At 40.5% G+C, this 23473-nt stretch overlaps 1 protein-coding gene across 1 annotated transcript in view; it reads right to left on the bottom strand.

The window, feature by feature from the left end:
- The window catches only part of Kif11 (kinesin family member 11), a 57617-nt gene that overhangs the window by 4641 nt on the left and 29503 nt on the right, over positions 1 to 23473 (bottom strand). The window contains exons 11-19 of the mRNA XM_036166824.1: positions 16825 to 16912; positions 15493 to 15681; positions 14822 to 15029; positions 11097 to 11269; positions 5758 to 5883; positions 5521 to 5679; positions 4114 to 4220; positions 3298 to 3577; positions 1267 to 1489 (exon numbers count right to left, since the gene is read on the bottom strand). Coding sequence (XP_036022717.1) covers positions 1267 to 1489; positions 3298 to 3577; positions 4114 to 4220; positions 5521 to 5679; positions 5758 to 5883; positions 11097 to 11269; positions 14822 to 15029; positions 15493 to 15681; positions 16825 to 16912 — 1553 coding nt within the window. The remainder of the gene's footprint in view (positions 1 to 1266; positions 1490 to 3297; positions 3578 to 4113; positions 4221 to 5520; positions 5680 to 5757; positions 5884 to 11096; positions 11270 to 14821; positions 15030 to 15492; positions 15682 to 16824; positions 16913 to 23473) is intronic.

Below are 23473 nucleotides of genomic sequence, written 5' to 3'. Positions count from 1 at the left end.
CCCTGTAATGGATCTTTAATAGATCTGACAATTTGAAAAAGTCATCTTAACTCCAAAAATATGAAGTTTCCATTTCTAAGAATGGAAATACAAAATATGAATTAGGCTTAGAAATGAATTTGTGGGTATTCTGAGAAATGGTAGCATTATTGGAATTAAAAATTTTACCAATGTAGAGCCCGGTGGTGGTGGTGGTGGTGCACACCTGTAATCCCAGCACTTGGCAGGCAGAGGCAGGTGGATCTCTGTGAGTTCGAGGCCAACCTGGTCTACAGAACTAGTCCAGGACAGGCTCCAAAGCTACAGAGAAATCCTGTCTCAAAAAAACAACAACAAAACAACAACAACAACAACAACTTGGAAAGGAGTAATCATTTCTTTATAAATTTGGTGTAGTGCCTGGCTCTTAAGGCAGTTACATTTCTTTATAAGACAGGTGCCTTTTCACTTAACATTCCATTTTCATCCGTAGTTAACAACAAATCTGAAAGAAACTAAATAAACCAATATTCTTTAGTACAAACTCTTTATAATTACTTCTTCAAAAGAAGCTTTGAGATGTAATTTATATGTCACAAAAGTCATTCAAAAAAAGTGTACAATTCAATGGCTTTATAATACAATAAAAAATCAACTATTAATCTGTGTAAATCAGCTTAATAATCATGGTAGTTTACCAATCTTTGCAATTTCTGATCTCTAAAAATGATGATTTCTTTTTTTTTTGCCGGTGGGGGTGGGTAGGGTGGGGGTGGGGGGGTTGTATTTTTCAAACAGGGTTTCTCTGTATAGCTCTGGCTGTCCTGCAACTCACTATGTAGTCCAGGCTGGCCTTGAACCCAGAGCTCCACAGCACTACCAAGTGTTGGGATTAAAGGTATGTGCTACAACCACCACCTTACCTTAAAAATGGTGATTTCTAAATGATGCCAGTCAATGACAGGGCAGTGGGCAAACTGGAGTGTCCAACACTGACTGCATACAGCTGAATTCAATTTCAAAATCTCTTAACAATTCTATTTGTTTTAAAATACCCACTGGGGGTAAAAGAGAGGTAGCTCAGTGATTAAGAGCATGCATTACTCTTCCAGAGGACCAGAGTCAATTCCCAGCACCACACTGGGTAGCTCATACCCACCCCTAATTCCAGCTCCAGAGGGGTCAGATCCCTCCACACGGCCTCCAGGGGCATTATACTCAAGTGCATATCCAGCCACTCCTGCCCCAAATAAGGAAAAGAAATCTTAAAAAATAAAAATAATCTACCTGTTGGGATATCTAGTTTTAGATCCTGGTGCAGAAAGCAATTTAGCTTTGTCAGACCAGTTTTTATAGTCTCATGAAGCTCCAGACTTCCTGCTTTTAAATTCTTGTCGTCAGAAGTTATCTGCAGGACGAAGGAGCCGTGCTGGGCCTCAATAGCAGCTGTATGTCCACTGAGTTTCTCACTCATCTCTGAACTCGAAGCCTCACAACATCCATTTACAAACTGTAGAGGATACAAACAAACTTTCATTACTAAAGTTGGAAGTGCTTCAGTCCTTGAATCATTTTTTATTACCTTGAATCGTTCCATAACACAAGTTTTAAAAACACATACAAAAGCAGAGAGAACAGGACGATCACTGCCAACGCGGGTGCTGGGGCCTGAGGTACCTGCTAGGCCATCTCTCCTGCTACCCATTCTTCTTCTTCTTTTTTTTAAATTTTATTTATTTATTATGTATACAGTGTTCTGTCTGCATGTATGTCTGCAGGCCAGAAGAGGGCACCAGATCCCATTATAGATGTTGTGAGCCACCATGGGGTTGCTGGAAATTGAACTCAGGACCTCTGGAAGAACAGCCAGTGGTCTTAACCTCTGAGCCATCTCTCCAGCCCCATGCTACCCATTCTTAACATTACTCCAATATACAGATGTAAGGAAGGATGACTCTGAAGTCATCCTGGGCTAAATAATGAGTTCAAAGCCAGGAGAGGAGGGGAGAAGAGGGGAAGAGAGGGAAGGGGCTGGGGTGGGAGGTGGGCGCAAGGCAAAACTAGGTCTTTCCCTAGATTTGGTCCCCCATCTCTATACCAGGTTTTCTTTTGTTTGTATTCTTTTTGAGACAGATCTTAAGACTATGTGGTATAGACTGGTCTCAATCAAACTCAATCAAATCCCCCTGGCCTCTGGCTCCCAAGTGATGGTATCACAGGTGCGTCCCACCATGTCCAGATTCTATGCAGCCTCAATTGGATTCCAGAAACCTATGTAAAAGTGGAAGGAGTTGTATCTCCAATCTCCACATATATCCATGGCATGTATACCCACACTAAACATCAAAACACAAACACAATAATAATTTTAAGGGGTGCAGAAATGGCTTAGTAGTTAAGAGCACTTGGTGCTTATCCTCAGGATACCTTAGGTTTCCAGCACCAGTATCAGCTCATTGCTCATGACTCCAACTCCAGGGAGTCAGATGCTTTCTTTTGTCCTCCAAAGGTGTTCTCTCATACACACATACACACACACACACATCAACTAAAACTTTTAAACACACATCAAATAAAATAACAAAACTTTTTGTTTAAATTTTTCTTTTCTTTTTCCCCTGAGATAGGATTTTCTGTGTAACAGACCCAGGTGTCCTGGAACTCAATTTGTATACCAGGCTGACCTTGAAGTCACAGAGATCTACCTGGCAAAAGATTGCACCTGGCAAAATAAAACTTTTAAAGGTAAGAGGCAGCTACCCATTCCTAAACAAACTGACCCATCAAAAATAAAGAATACAGAACAATTAGTAAATTAGCTTGAGATTTAAAAGACCTATCTATACTAAGACATAAAACAAGGTCATAGATAAGCATACCAAGTACTATACTTAAAAGCTTAAGGCATGCTGGGTGGCAGTGGTCCACACCTTTAATCTCAGCACTCAGGAGGCAGAGCCCGGTGGGTCTCTGAGTTCAAAGCCAGCCTGGTCTACATGGTGAGTTCCGGGACAGCCAGGACTAACTACACAGTAAAGTCCTGTCTTGAAACCTCCCCTCCCCACAAAAAGTCATTCATTATATCTTAAAAAATTATTTCATGTTTTAGTGTTTTATTTTGGTGTTTTTATGAGACGGAGTCTCACTACGTATCCCTGGATGTCCTGGAACTCTCTATGTAGAGCAGGCTGACCTTGAACTCAAATATCTGCCTCCCAAGTGCTGGGATTAAAGGTGTGTACCACTATGTCCAGCTCATAAAAGAAATTCTGATTACAGCTATTCTCCCCAAGTTAGTTCCAGGTACAGACACATTACCTCCATTAAGTTCTGAAGCTCCTCCTTCCTCTTGCTTAAGCAGGATGCCCACTGTTCAGAAAAATCAACTGTGCTTGTGTTCAAAGCTTCACACCTTTGTGTGGTCTCCTGAGATACAGTCTCCAGGTTGCTGGTGAGTGAATCACAGTGCTGTACAGACTCTTCCACCAACTGTGCACCTTCCTGGCTAAAGTGTCTGAGTTCTTGTAACAATCCATCAGAATCAGCAAGAAGTTTTTTACTGTGAACTGTGGTTTTGCTGATTATATCTGTAGACTTCCTATAGAAACAAAACAAAAACAACAACAACAAAACACCAGAATAACCGTAAATTCAAGGCCAGAGCAACATAAGCTACAGAGTAAGACTCTCAAAAAAACCAAACATCAGAACAAAACAAAGCCCCCTTAGCTATCTGAAATCAGTCATCACTCACAAGAGGACGAGCAAGGCAATCAACATGCCAACAACAGGAGCATTCATTGCCTTAGCATCATCTGGCAAACATTCAAAGGAGTCATCATAAAAATGTCTGGGAAAGGCATCAAAAGCCTCGAGCCTGGGACTCAGCACCTGGGGAGCTGGGGCAGAGCTTCCCTGCAGTCAAGGCAGTCCTGAGCTACAGTGAGGCTCTGTCTACGGACAGGAGGCTGGGAGGAAGGATACACTTAATACCATACACATGGGTAGGACGCCAACAAGTCACACATTCACTTGTAAGCAAACCAGAATTGTTTGTACTACTTGAAGTTTTTCTTCCTTTGGAAAATCATTCCAGGCTTACAGAAATTTCAGAAGAAGTTAAAAATATCTTACTGCTCTATATTTTCTTGAATATTGTTCAGCGGTCTCTGAATGTTTTCGCACTTTTTCTCCAAAGCACAGAATCTCTCTGTCCAACTATTGATTAACTGGAAAAGTTCCTGTTTGAGGAAAGGAAAGACATGAAATGGTGATACTTACATGTTTGTTTTCTGAATATGAGTGATAACATGATCATATAGGTGAGGATTTAGAACTTGTTTTTTGAGATCGTGTCTCATAATTTAGCTCAGGTTGGCCTCCAACTTGCTTGGCCATCCTGCCTCAGCCACTGAGTGCTGGGATTACATGTGCATAACACCACACCCAGCTGAACTATATAAATTCTTTTTGTTGTTGTTGTTTTGAGACAAGGTTTCTCTGTATAGCCCTGGCTGTCCTGGAGCTCACTCTATAGACCAGGATGTCCTCAAGCTCAAAGATACTCCTGCCTCTGCCTCCTGAGTGCGAGGATTAAAATGTTTTGTTTTGTTTTTGTTTTTTGTTTTTCGAGACAGGGTTTCTCTGTGTAGCTTTGTGCCTTTCCTGGAACTAGCTTTGTAGACCAGGCTGGCCTTGAACTCACAAAGATCCTCCTGCCTCTGCCTCCTGAGTGCTGGGATTAAAGGTGTGCACCACCAACACCCAGCGATAAAACTTTTTTAATTTCACCTCTCACATGGAAAATTTTAGTACTTTTAAAAAAGGAGGAAAGGGGGCTGGAGAGATGGCTCAGAGGTTAAGAGCACCAGCTGCTCTTCCAAAGGTCCTGAGTTCAATTCCCAGCACCCACATGGTGGCTCACAACCATCTGCAATGAGATCTGGCACCCTCTTCTGTATACATAATAAATAAATCAATCTTAAAAAAAAAAAAAAAGGAGTAAAGAATTAACAACTTTTTTCTTTGTTTTTTGGAGAAAGGGTCTCTCTAAGCTGGAATAACCAACAAGTGTGATCCTGCTGCAACAGGCTCACTTACCAAAGCGTCATGATTATTCATTACCACTCAGGCCACAAGAACAACATGCTGGAGGTTGGTGTGGTGGAACACGCCCAGAGATACAGCAGTGAGAGAAGACAGGACTCAGTTTATCAAAGATTGCCACACTAGAAAGAAAAGTCTTGTAACACTTTTACTTAAAATGCTACAGCAACCTTCCTCCACAGGCCTGTTTCCTATGCCTTCATCTTCCTGGGGAAACGGCCATATTGTTTGTCAGGATGTTGTTAAGCACAGAGTTCCAGATGAAACAAATTCTCCAGTATTAACTAATCTAAAGAAGTATTCTGATTATTTTACACAAATCACCATCAGACACAACAGTAGCTGTGGTGACCTCAGGTTTCCATAGTATTCAAACCACGTGACATAGATTATTAAGTCCATCAAGCCACTAAAAATGTCAATGAAGAGACAAACCTGTGAATGGGTTTCCTTTATTGTCTTCAGGTCTTCGTTGAAGTTTCCACAAAGCTTCTGCGATTCAGCCAAGGAAGAAACTGTATTTTCTTGGAGTTCATGTAGATTGTTGCACAATACACCGAGAAAACTGTCTAATTCTCTCTTTTGATCTTCTATCTTTGAAGAAAAAAAAATATTAGTTTCTTCTTTAAGCAACCTATCAAATTTAAGGAATTAAGAAAATAACATCTGTACCTTTTCAGCCATTGCCAATGAAGTACTGAAAATATGCTGCAGCTGCCTATTGATGTTCAAAATAGAAACCACACCAGGGGCTAAGATGGTCTTCAGGGAAGCGAGAAGGTCAGTCACAAGTTCATTCTGGGTTTTAAAACAAACATATCTTTAAGAATGTTTTCATTTCCATTAACTTGGCTGATATATCTCAGATATTTATTACCAAACACCAATATTCAAAATTCTTAACTGACATTCTTTATAACCTAGAGATATAACTGCATTTCCAGAATTTATATTCTGCCTAAATCTTTCAGTCTTGCTCCACTAATTAAAGCAATGTTCACTAAGTATACAGTAAATGCTGAATTAATTTTCTCTTTTGTGTTTGTTGGGTCTCTTGCAGCACAGGCTAACCTCAAACTCAAGGTGTAGCCAAGGATGCTCTTGAATTCCTGTTCCTCCTGCCTCCACACTATCAGGATCATAGGTATGTACCATGATGCTTGCTTTTTTGGGGGGTGGCTTTCCGAGACGGGGTGTCTCTGTGTAGCTTTGCGCCTTTCCTGGAACTCACTCTGTAGCCCAGGCTGGCCTTGAACTCACAGAGATCCACCTGCCTCTGCTTCCCGAGTGCTGGGATTAAAGGCGTGCGCCACCGCGGCCCGGCTGCTGCCTGCCTTTTATAGTCAGTTTTAAACAGTCTACTGGAGAATTCAGAAGAGGAGAAAAATGACAGTGAAGTGCTAAGATTCCAGCACTCCAGTTGATCCCCAGCACAGGAAAAGAACAAAATCCACAGATACATTTTAACATGACTAATCTTAAACAGCTTTAGGTTACTGATCAAACAAACTAAGCCAAAACGTCATTAAGAGCCAAAAAGTCGGCCCCTTAGGGGGAAAGATGGCTCAGTAGTTAGGAGTGTGTGCTTTTGCATAGAACTAGCACCCACTTTAGGTGGCTCACAACTGTCCTGTAACTATGGCTCCAGGGGACCCAACGCCCTCTTCTGGACTGCACAGGTACCTGCACTCACTTGCATATACCCTTCCACTCTCCCATAAACAAACAAGCCAAAAAATAAAAAAATAAAAAAGCAGGCTTTGGAGCAAGGCACTGTAACTGTAGCTCATGCCTGAAACCCTGACACTCAAGAGGCAAAAGCAGGATGATTAATATGAGACCTAAAGCAGCTTGGACTAAATAGTGAGTTCTAGGTCAACCTGAGATACAAAGTATAACCCTGCCTCAAAACATTTACAGGGCAGGGAGGAGAGCAAACTTTTAGGCTAGAAATATTTAACTGTGAAGATCCTATGATTTAGAAACCATTACATCAGAAATTGTGTGTTCTTGTAGAGAAACATGAAATTGAAAATATAAAAGATCCTTTCACTAGGGAAAGAGCAATGAATAAATATAAACTCTAAGCAGAAATAAGTTAGCAGAGCCACAGTGAAGTACTTGTGGTATAAGCATCAGGACCTGAGTTTAACCCCCAGAATCCACATTACCAAAACAAACAAACAAACAAGTCGAGTGTAGCACAGAGACAGCAGAGACAGGTAGATCCCTGGGGCTAAGCAGGTGAAAGAGCTTACTTCCAGCCTGACACCAAATTCCATCTCCAGAAGCCATGTAAAGGTTGAGAGAGAGAACAGACTCCACAAAGCACATCACAGCAACATACACACCATACACAAATAAAATCTTTAAAAAGTCCCTAAAAGCACATGAAGATGTGGCTAAGTACTGCTTTAATACCTTCTCAATGTTTTTACCGTACATCTGAACACTGGATGCTGTTTCACACAGTTTAGGTTGAGTGAACATTGGCTGTGGAAATTCATTACAAATAAATACTTTTACATCAATATTCTGCTTTTAAAAAGAAAAAGAACCACTCTTTAATAGTCCCCATCTTTGCCCTAGGCCTGCCTTAAATGAAAGGAAGATTAATCACTTCTCTGTGCTACAAAAGAAAAAATAGGGCTTTGGAAGCTATTACTGTTCACTTAAAGTGTGATTCTGTCTGAAAAAGACAATTTATTTTTTAAGAAATCACTATAAATATGAAATAATGTGGTAATTTGTACACCTTTGGTGGTTTGATTTAAAGAAAAAAAACGAGAATGTATTAATGTCTAGTTTTATAAATTTTCTATATTTATCAGGAGAACACTTTATTGTCTTAACTTTCCCAGCCATGCAGCAGAGCCTCATAGCTTTCCAGCAGAGCTACCCGCTAAATGAGCTTTTCTTTAGTAAACAATAGGAACATCAGCATTTCCTTACCATTAAGAGTGAGGCCTTCTGATCAGCTGGAACCAAGATACTGTGCTAACTGTATGCATTTCCAAAGTCGAGACACCCCGAGGATGTTCAGTCGGGTCTTCCAAAGTCAGTGAGCCTGAATAACCCTTTATCGATATGCATTCTACACTTTTATCAACCTAGTCATCTTGTTCTTGTGTCTGCTGTAGAAGGGAACTCTATCTTTGTTAAGCCACAGAGATTATCATGGTATACATGCTGTGAACATGAATATGTACAAATTGTAATGTATTCTGTGTTGTAGGCATATTATTTAATTTCACCACTTCATCACTTTTGTACAGTGGCCAAGCAGACACCTCAAACTCCAGCATTTACATTAAGTGCATTTGTATATTTTAGGCCACTGGATCCAGATTTTATATTGGCAGTTATTGAGGGCAAAAGCAATATATTGTAACAGAATGTATAAATATTTTTGATAAAACAGTCTATATTTTATAAAAAGTTATTATAACACTAAAGCTGTACCTCAAAAGTCTCACAAATAATTTCATCAAATACTCTACATATCTTCAGAGGATCCGTTTGTGGCTTTTTATCTCTTGTGGTATGCCTTTTTACAATCATGACCTTCACTTGGCTGGAATTTTTTCAGGTTTTTGTTTGTTTTTACTTTTTTCCTCTTAGCCTGTCATTTCATTGTTTTCCCTCAATTCAGTATCATTGATGATCCTGTGCTTAGCATGTTAGGGCCATTATACCTCAGGAATAGCAAGTTGGTAACTAACCACACTTGAATTAACCATGTAATCACAGTGAGCTCATCTCTTAAAATTGTCCAAATTTGAGTCTCATGAGAAACATAAAAGCACACTGAGACATTAAGGGTTGAGCTTAAAGTAGCCTTGCTAAGATATGTTGGCGTGTTTTTATTGTACTCTGAGAAAAATTAAATTGTTCAGAGATACTTTATACACCTTCCAAATTCATTATGATTCTTCTCTCAAGATCCTTTGGAAGAAAATTTTATAAAAAGAGGAACAATATGTTGTTTTACGTTGCTTTACCTTGTTAATTATCTTGGAAAAGAACAATTGAAAAAAAAAATAGCCTAATTGTCTAACTTTAAACAGTGTTAACACAATAGTACGATGAAACACTAACTTTTGAGGTACAGTCTGCATACCTTTGTTGGTTCTGAAATATGCACAGAAAGCAATGTTTTAAATAGGCTTTTTGCATTAAAAACTGACAGAGTTATATACACAGTGTACAGATTTTTTTTTTTTTTTTTTTGAGCTGAGGATCGAACCCAGGGCCTTGCGCTTGCTAGGCAAGCGCTCTACCACTGAGCTAAATCCCCAACCCTCAGAAATTTTTTAATTGATGTCAATCACTAAAAAATTTAGAGGTCAAGGCATAGTCACACAATTATGCTGAAAAAAGCACTCATTTTTCTATAGTTTAACACATATATATTAGCCAGATTTTAAATTTTAAAAGTGTAAATAGGTTTTGCTTTTACTGTATGTGTATGTGACTGCTCAAACACTTTGTAAGGAAACCAGATACTTTAGAATGGTAACCTATGCACCCAAATGAATTGTGCCTTTACGTCATTCTAAGAAAAGGGTGTTTTGCAGTCCTAAGTTACCACAAGGACTCCTTATTCACCTGTGCATACATGTATACACACACACACACACACACACACACACACACACACACACACACGAGAAAAAACGAAAGGAAAAGGGAGAAACAAGAGAGAAATGAGTAAAGTAGCAAAAAAAACCAAAAAACAAAAACAAAAACAAAAACCACAAAGAAAGGCTAAAAGGGCTTTTGAAAGCACACTAACGTCAACGAATTCAGTGGTTGTCTCTCCCTTTAATCGGGCAGAATTTTCCCCTCCCCATTTGTTTGAGACGGTCTTACTCTGTAGCCCAGGCTGGCCTGGAACTCAGAGATCCACCTGCCTCTGCCTCCCTGGTGCTGAGATTAAAGGTGTGCACTGCCACACCTGACTTCAGTGTTTTCAACTTACTATGAATAAAGATATCAATAAATATAGACCAACAAATGAATCAATTCCTTAAGTTATTGATAGCAATGTTTTATAACGTTGTCAAATTTAGATGACTGAAAAAATCTGTATCACATAAGCACTGAATCTAGCAAAGGGTCAGTTAATATTCGTGGTGGCGCATGCCTATACTCCCAGCATTCAGGAGGCAGAGGCAGGTGGATCTCTGTGAGATCCAGGACAGCCTGGTCTGCAGAGAAACCCTGTTATTATATGTCCCTAGATACTACTGGTTTTTCCTGAATTACTATTACATTTATCTCATCCTGCTATTACCACCACATAGGATTTCAGATTTAAAATTAGCTGCCCATGAACCAGCAATACGGCTCAAAGGGAAAAGCACTTACCGTGCAAGCCTGATCACCTGTTTGGTCCCCAGAACCTACAGTGGACAGACTCTGAAATGTGGTTCCTTGAGCCCACACACATTGTAGCATGCACCCTCAATCAAGCCCACAAACCCATGTCAATAAAATAAAAAGAAAATGGGCTACTATGTTTGGTCATTTGTACTAAATAAGAAACCAGCTACCTGCTGTCTCCTGTTGGGTTAACCTGACTCTAGCTCTGGTGGAGAGGGTGATTTACCAGTTTCTAGACCAAATAAGAGATGGCAGGTCTCCTGAATCCACCTGAGCTGCGCTTTGCGACTAGAAGGCTTATAAATAACTGCTACCCTCTTGTTTGTGCAGGGTCTCGAGTTCCTCTGAACTCACTAAAAACCAAGGATGGCTCTGAACTCCTGATCCTTCTGCCTCCATCTCTGAAATGCTAAAATTACAAACATGTAAAAAACAATGGCTTAATTATTCCTCTTCCAACTACACCAAAGGAGTGAAACCCTTCCAAAGTTTAGTCATATCCTCTTGGAAACCAGTCTTTCTGGGAGGGGAACAAAAGCAACCGTGTCTGGCCAAGCTTAGCTGAGAGAGTTGACGCTGTTTCTGATTGCCAGTCACCCTTGGCAATCACGAAGAGATGTACTAACAATTAATCCTTGCAGCACAGTTTTGCTCTGTGCTGCCAACGACTGCTCCTCCAATATCCCATCAGAGATCTGGGAGACGCGAGCCGACACATTTTGTGGAATAGACATGAGAGATCCCAGCGCTGTCGTGGTAATGGTGTCTAATGCAGAGACACTGGAAGACATGAGATTATCTACAAAAAGAGAGAGAAAGATGTGAACTTCGGCATAAATATATTTAAATGCAGTTTAATATCACTTTCAATAAGTAAAAAATGAATCTTTATTATGGAATTTCCAATAACTAAAGAATTGTCTTACTACATAAGAAAAAATTTAGATATGAATATTCTATAAGCCCTGGCATATTGAAAGCATATCATACTCAAGTACACCTTAGGATAATTATAAAATTAGAGTATTTTTCTTTGAGATGATTTTTTTGTTTGTTTGTTTGTTTTGTTTCTCTGTATAGCTTTGGAGCCTGTCCTGGAACTCACTCTAGAGACCAGGCTGGCCTTGAAGTTTGAGATGATCTTAATTCCAGTCCAGTGCTAGGACTGAAGGCATGAACCACCAGATTTAAGAATTAGAATATGCAGCCGGCCGCATCAGTGGTGGCTCACGCCTTTGATCCCAGCACTCAGGGGCAGGGGCAAGGGGATCTCTGTGAGTTCAAGGCCAGCCTGGTCTAACAGAGTGAGATCCAGAAAAGCCAGGGCTACACAAAGAAACAAAAAAATTAAAAAGAGAGATGGGGAGGGAGGGGGGAAGAAAGGAAGGAAGGAAGGAAGGAAGGAAGGAAGGAAGGAAGGAAGGAAAGAAGGGAGAGAGGGAGGGAGGGAAGAAGGAAGGGAGGAAAGGAGGGAGGGAAGAAAGAATTAGAATATTCTAAAATTAGTATCTAAAATGCACAGTTTTATAGTAAACAGTTATTTGTAAAAAAAGAGAAAACTACACCTTATGGTACAGCTACATACTTCAAGGTCACCTTCACTGACATGGTAAGCTAGAAGTTAAACTGGGCTACATGAGACATTATCTCAAAAGAAAGTGTAAAACACAACATATACATACATACATACATACATACATACATGTTCTGACAATACAGAAAATTTTTACGATACACCTTCTCACAAGAAAAAGAAAAAGTTGCAAGATAATTTATCCAAAGGAAATATCTAGGAAGAGGACTGGGTAAACACCTGCCACCAAGCCTAAGGACCAGAGTTCAATCCCTGGGATCATGGGAGAAGGAGAGAAAAGGAATCGTCCTCTGACCTCCAAGTGCATGTTATGGCAAAAAACGCACTCACACACACACACACACACACACACACACGAAATTTACAATTAAAAAAAATTTTTTTTTTAATTTGTGTGTATTTATGTCTGTGCACTCAAAGATGCAAGAAGAGAGTTTGGATTCCTTTGAACTGGAGGCAAAGACAGTTGTGAACTGTCATGTAGGTGCTGGGAATTAAACTACTCTCTCCAGCCACAATTTACAAAATTTTTTATATGAGAACATTTGTAGGAAAGGACCCAAGAAATTAAATAGTAATACCTCAAAGAAATGAATCAAGTTCAGTGATAAAGACAAATTTTATTTCTAATGATAAAATGCTAATTTGATAAATTTTTAACTTATTTTATAGAAAAGTCTAAAATCAACAACAAACCTCTAAAATTTGTTGTAAAGAAACAAAAACATTAATCTCTTGCCTAAACAGCTAACATGTTCAATGGGACAGGTATCATAACACCGTCACCTGAGCTGTTTTGTTTGTTTGTTTGTTTGTTTAAAATAGTATTGAATTATTTATTTTGAGATGTGTTGGCTTATACCTGTAACCCCAGCACTCATGCTGAGGCAGGAGGATCACAAATTCAAAGCTAGCTTGTGCTATAAAATGTGTTTTAAGTTCAACTTGATCAAATTAGTCAGACCCTGTCTAAAGATAGACATAAAAACAAACCAAAACAAAACAAAACCCATACAAAATGAAAATTAAGAAATTAACACATGAAACATATAAAGAAAGACTTAGAATGGCCTGGGGATTTAGCTCAGGTGCCAGAGTACTTGCTTAATATGCACAAAGGCCTCGGTTCCATCTTTACCATCGGGTGTGATAATAACACAGGCCTGTCATCCCATTACTCAAGTGGGGAGACCGGAGGATTACATGTTCAAAATCATCCTCTGGTATACACCAACTTCAAGACCAGCCTAGGATACCTGTGACCCTGCCTCAAAAACAAAAGTCCAGAGAAGCTGAGTTGAGTGATACTCTTTCTGTAATCTGCGTTTAAAAGGCAGAGACAGGATTATCAGTTAGAAACCAGCTGGTCTATTGGTGAGGGAAGGCAGGAAGGGGCGATACTGGGCAGAGGAGGGGGGAGATGGGAGATGGAGGTGGGAGGTGGTAGAAAGAGAGAGAAGAGAGTATGAGGGTGAGTGAATGAGCTAGCCTGGGGTTCAACTGAGTCAGCCAGCCAACCTAGTCCACTTGGCCAATGAGATTTTGTCTCATAAGAAATAAGGTGGAGGGCTAGAGAAATGGCCCAATAGTTAAGAGCATAGACTGCTCTGCCAGAGGTGGAGTTTGATTCCCAGCACCCAAATCAGGTAGCTCATATTCCAATGCAGAGAATCCACACCTCTAGCCTCCATGGATAAAAGCACTCACACACACAGACATACATGTAATTAAAACTAAAATAACTTGTTGTAGAATAATACTTTAAGGTATGTTACTTCTGTTTATGTTGCATTTGTTTAACCTTCTGTGAAGCTGTGTTACTATGGTGATATTTTATTTGAATTACATCTACAGTATAATTGTCTAAACACCTGGTGGTCTAATAAAGAACTGAATGGCCAATAGCAAGGCAGGACAAAGGATAGGCGGGACTGGGAGGCAGAAAGAATATATAGGAGAAATCTGGAAAAAGAAAAGGAGTAGCTAGAGAAGGAACCAGCCACCCAGCTAAAGAGCCAACCACAGCCACGGAGTAGGAGTGAAAGTAAGATTATAGAAGGGGGCTAGAGAGCTGGCTCAGCGGTTAAGAGCACTGACTGCTCTTCCAGAGGTCCTGAGTTCAATTCCCAGAAACCACATGGTGGCTCGCAACCATCTGTAATGAGATCTGGTGCCCTCTTCTGGACTGCAAGGACACATGCAGGCAGTACACTGTATATGTAATAAATAAATAAATCTTTAAAAAAAAGGTTATAGAAGTAAGAAAAGGAAAAAGTCCAGAGGTAAAAGGTAGAAGGGATAATTTAAAGTTAAGAAAAGCTGGCTAGTAATGAAGCATTTATAATTAAGAATAAGCCTCCAGCCAGCGGGCTTTGGTGGCGTATGCCTGTAATTCCAGCACCCAGGAGGCAGAGGCAGGTGGATCTCTGTGAGTTCGAGGCCAGCCTGGTCTATAAAGCGAGATCCAGGACAGGCACCAAAACTACACAGAGAAACCCTGTCTCCAAAAAAAACAAAAAAACAAAACAAAACAAAACACACGAAAACAAAACCAAAAACCTCCAAAAGAAGAAAATAAGCCTCCATATGTAATTTATTTGGGAGCTGGGTGGCGGGCCCCCCAAAAGAGCAAAGGGAACAACAACTCTTTTAAAAAATGGATGGTCCCTAAGGAATAACATTTAAGGTTGTCCTCTGGTTTCTATATTCATACACACACACATCCACAGACACACCCACAGAAATGCTTGAACTCACCAAACAGTGTCTGATGACCCTCTAGCATGGCCTTCTGTTTTGCGCTGCCATCCTTAATTAATTCTTCCATATCATTAAACAGACTGTGGAGGGTTTTGCCAAAACTATCTTGAGCTTCAGCATTGTGCTTATCAATTGCTCTCTTACGGTCCAGTTTAGAATGGAGACCAGATACATCCCTGGTGGTTTCTTTAACCGTGTGAAGCAACTGTATGTTTAAAAAACAAACAAAACAAAAAAGGTAACATAAAAAGTCTAGTCAAAGTGCCTGTGTTCTGTAAGGCTCTCTCCTGGGTGAGAACAAGACACTCCAGTGCTTGGGCTAGTCCCCACCAAGCCAGCTCTCACTCCCTGCAAACCATCTGTGCACAGAAAACTGACTTGGCAAATTTACTCCAGTAATTATGTTTGGCACAAATGTTTTTCCCTTTGCTTTTTTGTCTCCTAAAAAGTATACCTAATACTTTCATTCTGGTTTTAAAAAGAAACATGGGTCAAACAGTAAAATACTGTGTCATAAATTAACCAAATAACAATTGGAATGAATAAATTAATCTCATAATCGAAGCTTAAGCAAACAAGGACAATCCTACCTATCCCTCAATGTTTTCAATACAGAGCAAACAAGGACTCCTACCTACCCCACAATGTTTTCAATACAAAGGACAAACCTTGCTGGCAGTAGCATGAAGCTTCTCCTCAGTTTTTTCCAAGGCTGAAGAGACATATTCCTCTTTAACAAGCTGTAATTTTGTTTCTTGCAAATGTTTCTGAGTGGTTTCAAGTTCCTGTGTCTTAGTTTGCAGGTCAGATTTACACTGGTCAAGTTCATTTTTACTATCCACAAATAACTCTGTAACCTACACATAATACATTAAACAATCTTTAAGAAGCAGAAAAATGCTAGTGGAAAACAAAACAAATTATTCAAATATAAACATCGTGATAGTGTGCCAGACTGATTAGAACACTTCCTGGAAAGCTCACTCAAAACTTAACAGGTCTAACATAGTGGTGTTGATTCTCTGGGTTCCTTCCAGGACTTCAGCGGATCGCTGTTACTAAAGATTCAACATGAGAGTGGCGCAGAAAGCGTCAGGTTGCTTTTCTAACTGGCCAGTATCTCCCAATTTCCAAAATCCTTAACTTGAAAGGGAGCAGGGAAGCTCAACTGGTGTAATGTTTACCTAGTATAAACAAAGCCCCAGGTTCCATCCTGCAAAAAACAAGGCCTGGGGATGCACTGCTAGAATCCTAGGTAGAGATAGGAGAATCAGAAGTTGGCTACACAGTTTTGTCGCTCTTTTGTAGAAGAGTCTTTTCATGTAGCCCTGGATAGCCTGAAACTCACTACATGGGCTAGGCTGGCCTCTAACTCAGAGATCCACCTGCCTCTGCCTCCTAGGTAATTAAATTCATGTGCTTGACTCTAACCTAGACTACACAAGACTTGACTCAAAATAAAAATAAAAACTGGGCAGCTGGAGAGATGGCTCAGAGCTTAAGAGCACTGACTACCCTTCCAGAGGTCCTGAGTTCAATTCCCAGCACCACATGGTGGCTCACAACCATCTGTAATGAGATCTGGTGCCCTCTTCTGGCCTGCAGGCATACATGCAGGCAGAGCACTGTATACATAATAAATAAATCTTTAAAAAAAAATAAAAAATATAAAAAATAAATAAAAAATAAAAACTGAGTATACCATGAATCCTAGGCCTGTAGTAGGCTTTAGAGGTTTGTACAAGTATATTCTATAGTGTTTACACAACAATGAAATTTAAAATACACTTCTCAAAAACATAACTTAGTCATTAAGCAAATGTCTGATTTCTTCTAAACAGAAGCTTTTTCATTACTAACAAAGGTAAAAATATAATAAAACTTCAAAGAATCAAAAAGAAAAAAATTCTTTCAAAAGAGAAAAAAATGTCCCTAGACATTCTAAATTTCTTTCAGCATTTCCTTTTCAAGTGACCTTGCACGTCATCCTGAATGCCTACCTTACTGAGCTCCTCCTCAAGAACACCAATTTTTTCAGCCAACTCAACAATTTGTTCCTCCTGAACAGTTAATTTTCCATTCATGGCTCTAAAACAGGTGTAACAGAAATTTAACAGTTAATGTTTTGTTCTAATCCTACAAAATTTTAATCTAATTGTATAACAAAATACAACATATTATAACAAAATTATAGCAGCTACATAAATTCATCTCCACACTTCTTACCCTCATGTGTTACTTAAGTGGTGATAAATACTAAATGCAAAATGCAACAAATGCATCCTTTGTTTTGAAGACTTACTTATTTTTAGTTTACAGATGAGTGTTTTTGTCTGCATGTATGTCTGTGTACCATTTATATGCCTGGTGCCCATGGGGACCAGAAGAGGGCATCAGATTCCTGTGCAGCTGGAATTACAGTTGGTTGTAAGCCATGTCAGTGATGAAAATTAAACCTGGATCCTCTGGAAGAGCCAGGGCTCTCAACAATTAAACCATCCCTCCAGCCCCTCACTGCTTTTTATAAATGTAACATTTCTCATTTGACCTCTACCCTGAAACTGAGAACCTTTATCTATGAAGGAAAGGCATGTGTGTGCAAATCCAATTTGAGATGCAAAGGAGCTGGGGAGTAACTCAGTGACAGGGTGCTTGTCGGCAAGCACAAGAGAGACTCTGGATTTGGTATCTAGCACTATAAATACATATAAAATGAAACGTGTTGAGAAGATAGAAAAACTGACAGAAGGAGGCCAGGCAGTGGTGGCTCATGCCCAGCACTCAGGAGGCAGAGGAAGGCAGATCTGAGGCCAGCCTGATCTACAGAGAGAGTTGCAGGATAGCCAGGGTTATACAGAGAAACCCTGTCTCGAAAACAAAACAATTTAAAAAAGAAAAACCCTGAAAGAGGGGAAGGTAACAAAAGTTGGGGTGGGGGGCATATAAGTGGCTGCAATCAGCGAATCAGGGATATGTAGTATAAAGATGCCTCCCCATGCTGTAAGTGTTTAAGACTTGAAGACATGAAACATCACAAGAAATGGGCGAGATAAATGACAAAAACCACCTAGAAGACCGAATCAAACTATGTATACAGAACAGTATCAATCCTCAGTATCTACAGGGGATGCCGCACACACAGTTATACTAACACTAGGTATACTGTAAACACCACTGATATACTAGAATGAGATTCACTGGGGCAAAATTTCTCAGCTTCAGCAGTATAGGCGTTTTGTGCAAGATAGTTCTTTGTTGTGGGCTATCATGCACATTTCAGGATAGTCAGTAACCACTGATTCCTATCTACTACAAGACCACAGTGTTCTCCACCCACACCAATGAGACCATCAAAAAGGCCTGGATGAGATCTGGTATGGTGCAGAAATGTACATCTGTTTTGCATACTTAGCCTTTGTGCTTTCTCCAATGTATATGGTAATCATCAGTTCAGATCTGAGCAAAGGTGTGTTTAAACGGTGCTGCTATGAAATAACAATCACAATATTTCCTTCAGATTGTCAGTAGAAACAACAGGAAGATGACCTGATATCCTACTGAAAGGATGGATAAATACCCCACCCTATTCCAGAAGCAAAGTAATGGATTTTTTCTTAAAATAAAAACAGGACTGTATTACCTTAAATGTGTTTGCTTGTTGTAACATATTAAGATGTATTTATTTGCAACTTGAATAGAACATTTTATGCATTTTAATAACTACATTCTTATCTTCAAATTTTTACTTCAAGTGGGTAAGCTAGTGTTGATACTGAGATGAATATATATCCTAAAGAGCTAGGACTTAATTCTGAGCTGGACAGACTTTTATTACCGTTGCTCCGCATTCTGAGCAGTGCTGTCCAGAAAAGATGACAGCGTCAGTGCTTATCTGGACCTCTTTCCACCAAAAGAAGTCCCTACTTGGTTGGTCTTTTTGTTTGTTGTTTTGTTTTTTGTGATAGGGTTTCTCTATAGCCCTGGTTGTCCTGGATCCAGTTCTGTAGACCAGGCTGGCCTCAAACTCAGAGATCTGCCTGCATCTGTCTCCCAAGTACTGGGATTAAAGGTGTGTGCCACCACTGCCTGGCTAGAAGCCTCTACTTCTAAGTTTAGGAAATCATCACAGCTGTCAGGTTGGACTTGGCCGTGGGGAACAAGTGACAGAACCAGATCCTTGAAAACAGCCTAAACTTTTGGCGTATGGAAGATGAATTCTTAAATATTTGTAATCTTTGTTAAATACATGCTATGAGAACCTTTAATGTTTCTGTTTTAATGAATGGAGAAAACATGAGAAAAAAATCATTTGGACCTGTTAATACTACATTTTAAAAATGTATTTGACAGCGCTATAGTTATAACAATAAAACTGAAGTTTTTTAGGGGCAATACTGATTTATTTTTTAAACCAGAAAGATAACACCACATTGATTACTTACTACAGGAAGAAAAACAAATGCCGAAAAAGAAATCTACCCAGGCTGGAGAGACGGCTCAGAGGTTAAGAGCACAGGCTGCTCTTCCAGAGGTCCTGAGTTCAATTCCCAGCACCCACATGGTGGCTCACAACCATCTGCAATGAGATCTGGTGCCCTCTTCTGTGTACATAATAAATAAATAAATCTTAAAAAAAAAAAAAGGCCGGGCGGTGGTGGCACACGCCTGTAATCCCAGCACTCGCGGGAGACAGAGGCAGGTGGATCTCTGTGAGTTTGAAGCCAGCCTGGTCTACAGAGCTAGTCCAGGACAGGCTCCAAAGCTACAGAGAAACCCTGTCTCAAAAAAACCAAAAAAAGAAAAAAAGAAAGAAAGAAAGAAATCAACCCACAAAATTCATCTAAAGAAATACAGGGGATGAGAGAGCACTTGGCTCAAGAGCTCAAACTTTCTGTGTGTGTGTGATTACCCAGTACCCCATGCTCAGGATTACCAAAAGGTTGTGGGTGAGATTTTTAGAACGTTTAATATACCTGGACTGTGATTTGATTTATAACTCAAGAAGAAAAGCCAGTTGGCCTAGAGTCTAGTGAGCTTAATTCAGATCCTAATACACCGTAAGTGCTGGAAAGTCCTGGATATATTTTAAAGTGATTTCTGGGAACGTCCATATCATGCCACCTTATCAAATGGGCTCAGGAACTGCAGCAGCAGAGAACTGTGTGTGGAGAGCACTTGAATCACAGCCCTGGGCTCCGGGGACAGTCTTGATCTCAGACCCAGACACCAGCAGAACCTTCTAGGCTCACTCAGGAACCAGGTGTCTCCCAAGCCACATGGAATATGAATGGATTATATCAGGAAGACTTTTAAGTTTTAGAAATCCTTATTTGTAGAATGATGGAATTAACCAAAAAATAATACTAAAAAAGCAAAATGCATTGAGAAAGGTCAGGTTTTAAGAATCTTTTTTCCTCATGATAAATTTCTCAATGGCATTTTATTATATACTAGGTTTTCATTAAAAAAAAAAAAAAACCTGCCATGTTACAACTTCAATATTTAAGTTCCGCTTCATGCTACTTTTCATCTGTATTTCAAATCTTCACAGGCCTATTTTGTTTTATAGACTTGAATGACACACTGTTTCTCACCTTCCATCTGCTCAAGTTAAATGTTAAAGAATGTTGTGTGAAGCTCAGCCAATAAAGTCTTTGATTAAAACAAGAGGCCTGGATATTGCTGAGTATCCTCTAGGGGGCAATGAAGCTCCTTCCTGAGAGCCAGGACTGCACTCACTGCATGTAAACTTCAGCTTGCCTCTCAATGAAGAGCCAGGCATTTGAACGAAAATCCACACAGTGAATGGGAGCTCCTCGGCACTTAAACCCATTCTAATTGTTCACAGTGGCCAGCCAGAGTAACCAGAGAACTGGGTGAGTATTCTCAGAAGGATTGAAGGGCTTTGCCCTACAAAAAATTCAACCAAGGGAAACTGTGATGGAAGCCCAGACTAACTTCAGGTACCACTCTTTATTACACTCCAGCCAACTTACAGGACTGTAAACCACCCCCGACAGAACTAACAATCCATATTTTAATGCCAGCTAAAAGTCACTAGATAGTTAAGGAAACAAACATAAGTAACAGAAAGTAAAAAGGATCCTGAAATATCAGCGGTGATAGCCTATGCCTTTTAATTCCAGCAGTCAGGAGACAGAGGCAGGAGGATCTCTTTAAGTTTAAAGCCAGCCTGGTGGACAAAGCCAGTCCCAGGGCAGCCAGGGCTACACAGAGAAACTCTGTCTTGAAAAAACAAAACAAAACAAAACAAAACAAATACCACCACCACCACCACCACCCCGCCCCCATGTAGTGGGTAGTTATTCCAGCTTTGATCTGGAAATTCCAACCCTCATTGAGGCTTCGGTAACTGTCATGCCTACAAGGCGGGGCTGAAAGAGGAAGCTGAAGACCCAGGATCCAGATGTGAGGGCTCTCTTGGTTCCTGGACCCCGGACGCTGGAAGTTGACCGAGCAGAGTTCTCCAGAGAACACCGATGGCCTGCGCCACACCTTTCCCAGACCCTGCAACCTATCCCTTCACTTGTAAGTTACCCCACAAAATAAACCTCCCTTTAAACTACGTGGAATGGCCTTAATAATTTCACCAATACCCCCACAAAAGAAAAAGATCCTGAAGAGTAAACTTTAATAACACTAGTAATTTTCTGAGGAGTGCAATCTACCATATTCTAAAGATCAGGAAGATGTGGTAGAGCTCTTACAAGCTAAAAATGGGACAACAGAAATAAAATTCAGCAAATATATCTGATTGGTGGAGTGCAAACTTGTACAACCACTGTGGAAGTCAGTATGGCGGTTCTCAGAAAATTGGGAATCGAACTACCTCAAGACCCAGCCATGCCACTCTTGGGCACATACATACCCAAGGAATGCTCAACCATACCACAAAGATACATGCTCAACTACGTTCATAGCATCACTATTTGTAATAGCCAGAACCTGGAAACAACCTAGATGCCCTTCAACTGAAGAATGGATTAAGAAAATGTGGTACATATACACAATGGAGTACTACTCAGCAGAGAAAAACAATGACTGCATGAAATTTGCAGGCAAATGGATGGAACTGGAAAAAAATCATCCTGAGTGAGGCAACCCAAACCCAGAAGGACAAACAGGTGTCTCCATGACGGGTAAGGTGGCCTGCTGATGTCCCATGCAACCTAAGTCAGAAGCTCATTTTTTAGTAAAGTGGGGGAGGGACCCTGGCCCCTGTTTTGGCTGTTACCTAGCTTGCTGACCTTGACCTTGATATCTTCCCTATGCTAATTCCCTGTAAGAATTCCACCCTCCTGAATGCTTAAGGGATGTTCGTTGTCTGTGCATCCAGCATATTGATGCAAGACTGTAAAACATCAGAAGCGGGGTTGGGGATTTAGCTCAGTGGTAGAGGGCTTGCCTAGCAAGCACAAGGCCGGGGTTCGATCCTCAGCTAAAAAAAAAAAAAAAAAAAAAAAAATCAGAAGTGAACTTCTGCCCTCCGGGGTCCTCCCATTGTGCTGTAAGCCTGTATTTAAGACCTCCTCCCTCCTTCAATAAATGGTATTCGGCATTCAAAAAAAAAAAAAAGAGGAAGAAGTGGGGGGTCAAGATCATGATGGGGAAACCCACAGAGACAGCTGACTGGTGCTAGTTGGCGCTCACTGACTCTGGACTGACAGCTCGGGAACCTGCATGAGACCAAACTAGGCCCACTGAATGTGGGTGACAGTTGTGTGGCTTGATCTGTTTGTGGGGTCCCTGGCAGCAGGACCAGGACTTATCCCAGGTGCATGAACTGGCTTTTTGGAGCCCATTTCCTGTGGTGGGATACCTTGCTCAGCCTGATACAATGGGGAGGGGCTAGGCTCTCCTTCAACTTGGTATGCCAGACTTTGTTGACTACCATGGAAGGCCTTACCCACTCTGAGGAGTGGATGGGGGTAGAGCGGGAGAGAGGTGAGGAGGCGGGAGAAGGGGAGGGAGGGGGAACTGGGGTTGGTATGTAAAATGAAAAAAATTTTAATAAATATATAAAAAAAGTTTTAAAAATATATCTGAACATAAAGTCAAAGTCTAAGAGGTAAAATAGCCAGGTGGTGGTGGTGGCGGCGGTGGCGGCGCACGCCTTTAATCCCAGCACTCTGGGAGGCAGAAGCAGGTGGATCTGAGTTCAAAGCCATCCTGGTCTGTAGAGAAAGTTCCAGGACAGCCAGGACTTGTCTCAAAAAACAAAACAAGCCAGGCAGCGGTCCCAGCATTTGGGAGATAGAGGCAGGTGGATCTCTGAGTTTAAGGCCAGCCTAGTCTATAGAGCGAGATCCAGGACAGGCTCCAAAACTACACAGAGAAACCCTGTCTCGAAAAACCAAACCAAACCAAACCAAAACAAGACAAAAAGTAAAATAAAGTATGATGAACAATTCATCTTAAAGATAGGCTGGCTTCAAACTCAGAGAACTGTCTTTGCCTCCTGTGTGCTTGGATTAAAGGCATGTAACACTGGCTGAAGTATGCTTTTAAACACAAACCTCACAGGCCTTCCAGACCCACTTGAATGGGTTTACACTGATTCTTGAATGTTAGGAAATTTCAGAAATGACTAAGTAGGTGGTTTAGCTCTAGTCTAGAACTGTCAAGAGG

This window comes from Onychomys torridus, chromosome 1 (assembly GCF_903995425.1).
Source record: "Onychomys torridus chromosome 1, mOncTor1.1, whole genome shotgun sequence".
Classification (NCBI taxonomy): domain Eukaryota; kingdom Metazoa; phylum Chordata; class Mammalia; order Rodentia; family Cricetidae; genus Onychomys; species Onychomys torridus.
Note: the sequence above shows the minus strand (reverse complement) of the source record. Positions and strands in the feature narration are given on the sequence as shown.